This window comes from Festucalex cinctus, chromosome 11, assembly GCF_051991245.1.
Source record: "Festucalex cinctus isolate MCC-2025b chromosome 11, RoL_Fcin_1.0, whole genome shotgun sequence".
Classification (NCBI taxonomy): domain Eukaryota; kingdom Metazoa; phylum Chordata; class Actinopteri; order Syngnathiformes; family Syngnathidae; genus Festucalex; species Festucalex cinctus.
The window spans coordinates 7,033,681-7,046,189 of NC_135421.1; the positions used below are offsets into that span (position 1 = coordinate 7,033,681).

Here is a 12,509-nt window from a genome sequence, read left to right on the forward strand (position 1 = left end):
TGTTTTAAAGTGATTTATAAATAAATAATGGTCTTTGAGACAAAGTGACGTCAGAACCACAGCTACAATTTTGCCGACTACAACAACACATAAGCATCAAAGTGTGCAGTCATGATTTACATCGATTCTTCGAAAAGTAATCTGATGGCTCTCGATGCAGCCGCTAGCACTGTTAGCGCACTAACACTGTGGAGCCACCCTAAACAAAGGTCAAATTAAAATTGGTAAAACATTTTGAACAATCCACAGCAATCCAAACATTTGGCTTTATATATGGGATTTTTTTTTCTGTAGTAGTTTTATGGGATGTGTAGTCATTTTATTTTGTTTTCTACAGAAACAAACATTTGACATTATGACACATTTACTTAATTTTACCGTTATTTCCTAAGTAAAGAGACTGGCTCAACACAACAGCAGTTATACAGGTATCAAATCCTAACTATTTTGTTTGCGAGCTAAAAACACTAAAGAATACATTTTAGGAGAAACAAAGATGATCAATTATGACAGCATACAGTCAGTCAGGATATTAGGAAAGGTGAAAATAGCATTTTCCTCTCTCTCTCTCTCTCTCTCTCTCTCTCTCTCTCTCTCTCTCTCTCTCTCTCTCTCTCTCTCTCTCTCTCTCTCTCTCTCTCTCTCTCTCTCTCTCTCTCTCTCGGCCCCCTGGGGCTTAGTTCACTTATGTTTTGGGCCGGCCTTGTGGTCACCATAGGTATACCTGGTGTAAGTAGTACCCAACTTTCCTTAACCTCCGACTACCCGCGTATAGGTGATGTGAGTGTGTCAAGCCCAGCTTGACACAGGACTGTAGTAATTGGTATTTTTACAGCAATGTTGCAAAGTGATGCCAGCATCCTCACACTTAATATGATTTTTATTTTTTTTTTTCTAAATCAAACATGTCATCCAAATGTGTTAGAGATGTATTTTTAAGGGTAATGGTGTAGGATAAGGTTGAAATGATATTAATTAAAGTGTTTTAGGATTTCTGCATTTTGCTGCTCACATTGGTTTGGGTCATAACCGGTGGTCCCTTTAGCAGGTCTCTCAAATTATCAACAGTACTCACTGTCCAAGATGTTGATGTGACTTCAAAGAAATATTTATTTTCTTTGAGATGCAAATGAATTCCAGAGCCTTGGACCATAATGCTTTTTACAGACCAAACGCGAGATGAATGTTTCTGGCTGTGTGCTTCCATGTATTGTCAATGCAGTTCCCGTGGTCGGGTGTGGATAATGGTTGGAGCAGTGTGACGCACGGCCACATACCAAAAATTGCATTCGTCTATTCTATTGAGTTAGAAAAATTCAACTTTTGTCACACATCGCCTCACGGCAGCCACTAAGCTTCTGCTACATGCTACGTTACACACAAAGTCCAATAGGGAGGTTTTTGTGTTCTAACAACAATGAAGGAAACCATGATCAGTTTCTCTATTGACGACATTGCAATTTTAGGGACTGTAAAGTACTGCCAGATAAGGATCCAAGCAGAGGTGGGCATCGTCATTGATTGGAATTGATGATTGATAGAAGTGTCCACCTTTTGGTGTATGCTACAGCACTTTCAGGGAATGCTTGATAATGCGAATCATCACAAAACTACACAGATTGAGAAGGACCGTGTGTACTCGCCGCAATCGACAGAAGTAATCCCGCTTCACTTGGCACATTTTTTTCCAAGGCATCACATTAATCAAGCATTCGCTGAAAGGTGGGTGCTTCCATCAATCATCCATTGCAGTCAATGACGATGCCCACCTCCGGATACAAGCCTCCTTACTGAGTTCTACAGAAAATCTTATTAAACTCCACCTCACATTAGAACGCACGCTAGAGGTTGTCAGAACAGTCAGCATCCAAGCAGAGATCCCAACCATAGAAAGCGGACCTACATGTGGGTATTCCAGTTAAGGGTGCTTACAGAGGGCCGATTGCAACTGTGAAACCGTAAACGTAAATAAATGCACAGCACAGTGCTCAACATAATTGAGTACACTCCCTTTTAAAAGTAAGCTTTTTATCCATTATAATAGTTGAGTGCTGTATAATCTCCTTATCTTATAATTACACAAATTGATGGATAATTAGTTTTGGCTTTGCTGCAGAGTGTTTCGTGGTTTAAGATAAAGTGATACACTGTCAGCTCCCATGTGAATTCTCCCTTTGCATCTTCTCTCATCTTTCACATTAATCCACTCTTTTCCCCCTGCATTGCAGTTGCTCTGTCTGTTGTTAGTCCCATCGTACCAGAGCAGTTTCATGTCATTATACATCATCAAATATGTCTTTTCCTGGGGTCGTGCCATGAATTTATTTAATACCTAATAGATCCTCTGTGATGCACCATCCTTTGTGGATGAGTATTACCAGCTGTGTATTGTCAGCCATCCCAGTGCTCTCGTCCACACGAAGGGAATATGCAATGATCTTCCTTTTTCCATCAACTAAGCTTGTAAGTTAAGCTCACCTCACATCCAATAACATGCAAAGGAGGTTATATCAAAGAAGAGTAAACCCGTATCAAAGCACCACAGAATTTGACTGTCGTTGACCATTGTAGCTTGTCCTGATGTTTTTGATCGTGCCGCCTTATGTCTCATTCTTTACTACATTCATATTAACGGAGGCTGACCAGACGTCCCAATTTGGCGGGGATAGTACTGGTTTTGAGCATTGGGTCCAGAGTCCTGGTGGATTTCACCAAAGCCATTAATTTGTCCCAATGTGGTGCAGCACTCATCCTGGTTGTGAAAAAAAGACTGCCGGCAAGCACATAATTCACTAGTGCTAAATTCTATCTTGATTGACTTTTCAGCAGTGCTAAAAAAAAGTCAATGCTGTGCATTCACCATTATCGAAGCATTTTTGCTCTGTCCCAGCACCTATTAGAAGCTGACTGTGCCGTTTCCCTTGCTCTGGCCAGTCATTGTAACACTGGAAATATACCGTCCGCTAGGAAGCTCAGCTTGCGTTTTCTGACCAGTGACTGTGTGTTAGTATAGCGTTCGTGTCAGCTGGAATCTTCCTAACTCCAAGAGCAAAAACAACGTTTTTGGTGTCCTCTTGGATATAAGCACACAGTCTCCCAATTGCTGAAGGTCGTGAGTCAATTTACGTTCGTTAGTAGGCTACATTTCCCATGATTCTTAGATGTAGAAGTAGACGTACTTCCGGTCACAGCCTGCTACGCAAGTCCATCCTGCTACCGATTAGATGCGGATATGAATGAGAACGCAAACGTGAATTTGGAAGTAAATATTTAACGGTTCATAACGGTTCAGGACAAACGGGACGTCTGTTCAGCCTAATTTGGAGTCAACAAACTGTGCTTCGCACGACATTATTGTCAATGTTGATATATTGTGTGGCCACTTAGAGGGCTATCTTAAATGCAACTGGCTAGGTGCTGATCCATGCACTCATCTACATGTATTTACATTTACCACTGTCCGTGCTGAGCGTGACCAGTGAGGAAGCTGTCAGGTGCATAATGGGAGTGGTATAAATTTGATTTGCTGGGGGGCGGTTAATAATAGACATTTAAAATTATCTTGCAGGCCAGATATAATTGGAAGTCTGACTGGATGGGGCCTTCTGTACACAAGTTTGATATTTCTGCTCTTCCACAAACACATGGAACAGCTTTGACATCTCAAAGAAATGTAACATTTGAGAAAACAATGCGTACTGTCTTGGCATAGAGAACCAAGTGTTTGAGAGAGGAGTCAAGGGAGCCATTGATGTCAAATTTGAACGGTCCTCTAAACGTTTGCACAATCACCTGTTGTCATCTTAAAGCAACTTCCAATCCATCTCTTCCCTGAAGATTGTCTCAAATCCTTATAGGAATGTTATGGCCAGTCGGGCCAAACCAGTGATCCAAACTTTAATTCAAGTCTGTGATATATTGAGCAAGAATAGAAAATGAATGAACTTTTTAAACTATGGGCATCAATTAAAAGTATTGAATTAACCTAACATACAGTAAAGTACATAACCTACAGAGAAAGCCAAAGTACCTGCAATAGCTTAAGGAAGGGCAGGGATCAAATGCAAACTCAAGAAAAGAACAATGCCAAACCCTATGAAACGTTTTGAGCACATGCAGTGAGTCTCACCTTTTGATAGCAGAACAATTGAGAGTCCAATGAGTGAAAGCACCACCAGAATAACAAGGAGGGAGATACCGATTCCCTTCCAGTTCCTATTGGTTACAATAGGCCCAGTGTCCTAAAAGAAAGAAAGAAAGAAAGAAAGAAAGAAAGAAAGAAAGAAAGAAAGAAAGAAAGAAAGAAAGAAAGAAAGAAAGAAATCCTGTGAAATACACACTTCAATATAGTAGTGACACACCAATAATTCAGTCACAAAAATATTTTGGTCAAAGCAGGATGTGATGATGCAACCAAAAATCTTACAAGCTGATGATGCAACCAAAAATCTTTCAAGCAAGCACTCTGTGGCTTACTAACCAGTGTGAAATGCAACGATGACTGGAACTGCCCTGGAGCTTGGAGTAAGATTAAAATTAGAAGATATAGACGGGGGTGGGGGGGGGGGGGGGGGGGAATCTGAGGATGCTGATGTTTCGCACTGGTTCGTCCGCCCAGAGAGTTTGCTGCGCGGTTTTGATGACATCACAGGGCACTGCTTTTATTTATTCAGGAAAGAATACATATTTCAAAGCTACTTGTGAAAAAGCACTTACCCATTTGTTACCCCCTTGTTAAATCTTGAGTCAACTGTGGCTCAAGACTGTTTTTCGAAAAGATTAGTTCATTTTCATTGACCACACCTAAGCCTGATTAGTCTCAGTGTGGAAAGGCAAGGCATCTTTATTTATAAAGTACATTTCTTACACAAAGTAGCTCATTCTGAAAAGCATTTAGAAACAAAGCAGTTAGCGAAATTTAAAACTAAACAAAAAAGTAGCTTTTTAAAATTAAATGAAGTGCACAATGTATGAACAAGATTTCTGAAATGATTTTAAAGACTTTTAATTGTAGGTTAAAGGGTTACAAAGTGATTCCTGAAGCTTTCGGACTCCAGTAAACCATGGTGAGAGCCATTATTCACAAATGGAAAAACCTGGAACAGAGGTGAACCTTGCCAGGAGTGCAGGCCAGCCAACAAAAATGACCCCAGGTGGTCACAAAGTAACCCAGGGCAACATCTAGTTGGCATTCATGGCAGAATCCCAAGGCAAAAACCACTGTTGAGCAGAAATAACAGTCTTGGCTTACTTTTACATAGAAAACAAAGCTGAATGATTCACAAGATTTTTGGAGAAAATTCTAGAGACTGATGAGATGAAAGTTGAACTTTTTGAAAGGTATGAGTCATATCTTATTATCCATCCATCCATTTTCTTGACCGCTTATTCCTCACAAGGGTTCATATCTTATTATGTCCTATGAAAACGAACAACATACCAAGAGTCAAACTTGGTGGTGGCAATGTGATGGTCTGGTGTTTTGCTAATTCAGGCCTGCACCTCTTTGCTGTTATTGATAGAATCATGAATTCTGCTTTTTACAAGAAAATTCTGAGAAAGAATGTTCAGCCAACAGTTTGTGACCTCAAGCTAAACCGCATTTGAGCTCCACAGCAGAACAATTCACCAAAGCATAACATCAATCAACTTCTAAAGGTCTTTAAAATATTTGTATATATATATATATATATATATATATATATATATATATATATATATATATATATATATATATATATATATATATATATATATACATATTTTTATTATTATTATTTATTTTATTTTTTTAATAAATACATAAATAAATAAAGGTTTGGAGTGGTCTTGTTAAAGTCCAGACTTGAATCGGATTGGAATTCTGAATTGAATTTTCGTTTAGTTTATTTGGGCATGATACATTTTACACAGGGCGACATGGTGGATGACTGATGAGCACGTCCGCCTCCTAGTTGTGAGGACTCTGGCTCGAGTCCAGGCTCCGGCCTTCCTGGGTGGAGTTTGCATGTTCTCCCCGTGCCCGCGTGGGTCTTCTCCGGGTACTCCGGTCTCCTCCCACATTCCAAAGACATGCATGACAGGTTAATTGGGTGCTCCGAATTGTCCCTAGGTGTGCTTGTGAGTGTGGATGGTTGTTCGTCTCTGTGTGCCCTGCGATTGGCTGGCAACCAGTTCAGGGTGTCCCCCGCCTACTGCCCGAAGCCAGCTGAGCTGGCTCCAGCACCCCCCGCGACCCTTGTGAGGAATAAGTGGTCAAGGAAATGGATGGATGGATGGATGGATGGATGGATGGATGGATGGATGGATGGATGGATGGATGGATGGATGGATGGATGGACATTTTAGACAAACATTTGTATACAATAGTTAATACATTGTGTTGAAGCCGAAAAGGAGTAGTCTGAACCAATAGCTTATTGCCTACCCATCATAATGTACATTATACAGGAGCCTAAATTTTTCTCACTGAGCATTAAATGCTCAACATAAGAAACATCAATCATGAACATCAATTGAAGATAGGAAACTAAATGCTGTACAAAACAAAATATTGTACAAAAGTTAAAACAAATACAAACGGATATAAAAGTCATCCTGCCATACTACATATTTTTCCAAATGTGATGTCTTCTAATATTCAGTCCGAAACATTTTTGTTCCATCCGGAGAAACCCTGAATCAAATATGTTTCTTTAGCATATTTATTAAAAAATACCCATCATGTACAATTCTATATTTCTATATTTGCAACACACTTTAAATCATTATCTATTCTAGACCATTCCATAAATTAACCCCTCTTCGAGTGATACAACGGCTCTTCAAGGTCGTACAAACAGTGTACCTTAAAATGAGATTAATTAATTCTTTGGCGTTCATGCTCAAAAATGCTCCTATATTGCTGATTATGCATGGGAGAGTGGTTCAAAATATTTCCACGGAGATGGAAAAAATTCAGTGATGATTATAGAAAATGTTTCATTTCAATTGTTGCTGTTAAGCATGGTTAATAGGTTTAGGAGCCAATTATTTTTTCCACACAGGGTCAGGTAGCGTTGAGTTATCTTTTTTTTCCCCTTAAACAAAAAAAATAAAAAATTAAAACTGCATTTGAAGTTTACTTGGATTATCTTTGTCGGATATTTACTTTTTTTTTTGATGATATTAGTAGGGAAACTGTGAAATAGTAAGAATTTGAGAAGATACATTATCATGGCACTGTAACTAGACCAACACTTCACAGCACAGATGGTCGATGGACTTAAAGTGCTGAAAGCCATATGTCAATGTAATTTATTTAATCTGTTCAATATTTATTACAGAAAACGAACCACTTGACATTGTGTCTGTAATTTGTAAGTATGCAACTACAATGAATAACAAATTGCACAGAATAGTGTTCAAAAACCATTTTTCTTCTCACTGATGAGTGGATTTGATATCTTACTATATAAAATCATTAGATAATGTAGTAATTCACGAGTATTCTGAACTGGTCTATTTCTCAGTGATCCAAAGTCCTATTAACAGATGAAAGTCAATTTTGCATTACATTTGGTGATCAAAATCTCAGATTCTGAAAGAGGTCAGAGGCACACAAGCCAAGTCGAGTGAAGTTCCACAGTCAGTGATGGATGGGGTGCCATATGATCTGCAATATTGGTCTGTGGTTGCTGAAGTCAATGTCAACACAACTCTATACCATTCCATTTTGGAGCAGTTCATCCTTCTTTCTGCTGACAAACATGATGGAGATGCAAATTTCATGCAACCAACAGCACTTGGCATCTACCCCCACTGCCAAAACTAGCCTAACACATTAAATAGCATGATACTACTGTTCTATATTGGCCAGGAACCCACCAGACCTGAACCCTATAGAGAACCTATGGGATATTGCCAACAGGAAGATGACCCAAAAATGCTGATGAGCTCAAGTCTGCTCTTAAGGCAACCCAAGCTTTCATAATGATGTCCAACATTTCTGAATTTTCAGAATAATTTTCGTTGGGTCTCATGTAAAATTGTAGTTGAGATTGAATTTGATGCTTTTGTTTGTTGTACACTATACAAATTATAACAAATCTTGAGGCGTTTCACTCGGTCGTTAATCTATATATTGCTGAATATGAGTTTCAAGTTTTGAACTAATGAAATAAACTGTGGGGTATATTCACTCCACAACTGCACCCGCAGTGCGCCCAGTTACCCACCGATTCACTAAGAATATTAATATCTCAACATATACCGGCGCAAACACGTCCCCACAAAAGTAGTGAATTAGACGCTGTATATCAATGAGTCTCATTTGCATTGGGGTGGGCATATTTTGCGTCAAATGTATGCAAATTACCTAATTTACATAAGCGCAAATAACACTGGGCAGCAATCTGGTTGGAAGAGCACTTTGTGACGGATTTCCCCATCTGCGTGTGTTTAGTGAATTAGGCGCTCGCTGATTGCTCCATTTTTACCGGTTAAGCGCGACGCAATAGGCCCCAATGTTTTCAATAATATTGTAAATTATTACTATTGCACCTGCACTAATAATCATTATGGGAAAAATATTGCATATATGCTCTTCTATTCACAATGACAGACTGAAAATAAACCATTAACACTGTTCGAAGCTGTATGTTTCCATTTTAACAAGTTTTAATAAGTTTTAAGACTACAACAATCACACTACACGCCAGAAAGAGATGAAAGCACCCATTAAATTTGATTTTGTTGACACTTCACTGTACTGCTGCTAGGCTACTATAGTAATTTTTATGCTACAGGCATATATTATTGCAACACTCTTTTGATTATCAAACTAACTGCTTTATATAGTAGCTGCGGCTGTTTTTCTACATGTTCTCCTCTGTGATCGACTTGCCCCTTATCAGTCAGCTAGAAGAGACTCCAGCTCAGAACAAGATAAGTGGTGGAGAAAGAACAAATAAATGCATCAATTAATTGTGTAGAACGATCGGTATATGGACATTTTTTGCCAGGGGTTGAGTCACCACTTAAAAATGAATTAGTTTTAAAAGTTACATGGGAAATTGATATACTTTATGATCAAAAATTCTCTGTGAGTATAATACTCAGGTAAACGCCAAAAAGAACAGTGATGCCAATTTGTCGGATTGTGTAAATCTCCCCCTCACACATGCAGCACATCTCATTACCCTGACCACAGCATCATAATTAATCTTCATTGAACCACTGGGCCTTTAAGCTGACAGGCTAAGTGCTTGGGCTGCAGAGGAGCTGGATAACAATGTCCTCCAGTGTAGCATTAAAATGGGATTCAGATAAGAGCAGATTTAGGAACAACGGCTTAGTGTAATTGTTGACTGGAGGTGCAAAGCTGAGCAGAAACAAATTGTTCAGTTTTTCTTCCAGCAATACTTGGACCGCGGTGTTGATCAGTTTCCTTTTCCCCAAAACATTTGGCAAACCCCTCATTTGTATTTAAATACAAAACAAAGTAGGCTGCTGCACTTTCAAGCCTGCCTTGACCAAAAGGTTGAAGGATGTGTTTACATCTTGAAAGTTGCCAGAGGGTGATCAATTCACCCAGATCGATTGGAACACCTTTTGTGCTCATCACATTATTGCATTATTAAAGAGCCTGGAGGAAAAACTCATTCTTTTGGAAGCAATTACATGCAAACATATGTAAATTCTGACAACATCCGAAGTTTTCTGTAATTTGGCAGATCTTTAACAGAATCTTATGAAATCAAGTTTTGAAACATTTAATCTCAAGAGGTTTTGTGAGATTTCCCGTCTAACCAGGAAACATTCATCAATGAAATCAGTTCATGTGTTATGTGCTGATTGTGTAGGGCTGCCAAAATTTGTTGATTAATTGCCAAGTAAGCTATCAAATTACAACCGGCAACTATTTCAGTCATCGAGTAATCGTTTGGAGCCTTTTTTTTTTTTAAATTGTCCAAATCCTCTGATTTCAGCATATCACCAGTAATCGTTCACTGATTTCTGTAGTCCTTCTTGAAAGAAGACTGACTATCTTTTGCATTTAATCAAAGAAAGACTTTTGCAAACATCTGTTTTTACTTTTGGTAAACGATGACCATACAGGTAACATACGGCAACGTACACCTTTTTTCATCACTACAGTGTTCCCTCGTTTTCCGCTGGGGTTAGGTTCCAAAAAATACCCGCAATAAATGAAATCCGCGAAGTAGTTAGCTTTATGTTTTACAATTCTTATAAATGTTTTAAAGCTCTAAAATCCCCTACCACACAATTTATACACTTTTCTCATTGAGGCATTTACATGTTCTCACATTTCTCTCTTGTTCAAACATTGATAATGTTCAAAACTTCAGAAATTTTATAAAATGGGTATATTACTGCAAAAAAAATATGCAAAATTGCACTTAAAAAATACAGCGAGACCGCGAAAAGTGAACCGCTTTATAGCGAGGGAAGACTGTATACGATACGAATACAAAGGACGAAATAAACACCAATCACTGGTTAATAAATGGTAATCAGGGAAAAAATGCTTTTGTAATACACTATAATGCAAAATTAAAACGAATTAGATTGGTCGATTCTAAAAATATTCAATAGTGAGAGCACTAGCCGTGTGACTGCACACCACACACACTGTACATTCAAAACTGTGATTTTTTTGCTCATCACAAGTGGGGTCTTACAGTTTTCAATTTTAAAATCCTGCAGTGGGAATCAGGCAGAAGTCAATTGCTGATGTTCAATACAGTTGTGGAAAAATCCTTAGACCACCCTTTGTTTCTTCCGCTTCTTGTTCATTTTAAATCTCTGGTATCCTGAGATAATCAACCAAGAGTGGAAGATGGAGAGGTAAATATGCTCCTTCCGGTTTGTTTGCTTTCATACATTCTAATGTTCTCCATTAATTGCTTTCTGCCCTGTGATTTTACAGAGTCAATTTCAATTGGCCTAGAGTTTTATGTCACTGCTGTCCAAACAGTCTACTGGATGGATTATTATAATGCAAACACATCATAGGAGTAGAGCATGACTCACGATGACCCAATCTCAGGCAACAGCAATTGACAGACATTTAATTCTCTCAAGAAATTGACTTTATTCATCATTTTCAATATTTCAACATGACTGTTTGGCTGTCAAGGTTGTGTCATATGCTGGAAATTAGAAGAAAGTGAAAATCCCGAGTTATGGGAAGTTCGAGTACTAGTTTTCTTTTAGTAACGTGCCATGCATCTTGGCCATGCCTCTCCAGTCTGTCCTTTCAGACATGAGCAATATCAACATTAAGGGAGCAAGTTTTATTTATTTCCTATCTGAATTGAGCCAAGCTGCCCATTTAAATAAAAAAAAATCTCACGACAGGTCACCACACAAAAATACAGTATCACAAATAAAGTATGAATAATGTAATTGATCCGAAGTGCTCGGTTTCATCACTATTTCATTTGTGAATGTTTTTGTGAATGTTATTTAAAATGAAAAGTCATCCAGTGAATACCATCCAGTCACCAGCCATTCGCTCCAAGTCACTTTTCAACTTGCCGCTTTTGGGAAGCCCAAAAAGTAGCCTGGGTCATTTACCTGAATGGCCAACATAAACTTTACCGAGGATGAGCAATCATGGTCTATTGAGTTGTATAGTAACCATTTATCCACTTAACTCTGGAAAAGGAGTTTTGAAAGTTGGCAAGGGCTCAATTCAACAGCCGGCCTCAGCCTCCCTGCATTGAAAATGCCCTGTGATAATCAAAATTTTGAATAAATGTAACCATTAAAGGCACGGTCTTCCGTTTTCACTCTGGAAAATGCACTATATAAATACAGGATTTTTACACATTAATTCTTTCTCAATTTACACCTCTGGGCTTCTGTTAATGTGTGGTGGTGATTTTTTCCTAAACCCCCTGCCTGTATTTTGCCATTTTGTGTTTGTTTTGTAAACAGCGGGATGTGGACAGATAGGGGCCTATTCACTAAAGGTTTGCGTCGCCTTTGTACCGCGCTAACCGGGAAAAATGGAGCAATCTGCGAGTGCCTAATTCACTAAACACGCGCAGATGGAGAAATCCGTCACTAAGTGCTCTGCCGAACAGATTGCGTCACGGTGCGCCGGTGTTATTTGCGCGTATGTAAATTAGGTAATTTGCATACATTTGACGCAAAATTTGCCCACCCCAATGCAAATGAGGCTCATTGATATGCAGCGTCTAATTCACTAACGCCAGCGCAAATAGCAACACCTCGTTTGAGTGACGTAAATAACGTTTTTGGAAAGCATGTATTAACTGCTGCAATCTCGATCATGACAGCAGTACGTGCCATTTGTAGCACAACATCCACGGCAGATCACGCAGAGAGGAGAGAGAGAGAGAGAGAAAAAAAAAAGAGAGAGAGGAGGAAATATGTCCGTGTTAGTTTAGGACACATAACGTAACCCGGGCTGATCGGCAATGGCGGGGAGGCATTTTACGATCATTTTTACGTGCCAGATGCATACTGTACAGCCACGC

General features: G+C 38.9%; 1 protein-coding gene across 1 annotated transcript in view; it reads right to left on the reverse strand.

The window, feature by feature from the left end:
• Nucleotides 1-12,509, reverse strand: part of LOC144030601 (inactive dipeptidyl peptidase 10-like) — a 76,498-nt gene that overhangs the window by 34,324 nt on the left and 29,665 nt on the right. Inside the window, exon 2 of the mRNA XM_077537038.1 lies at nt 4,130-4,241. Coding sequence (XP_077393164.1) covers nt 4,130-4,241 — 112 coding nt within the window. The remainder of the gene's footprint in view (nt 1-4,129; nt 4,242-12,509) is intronic.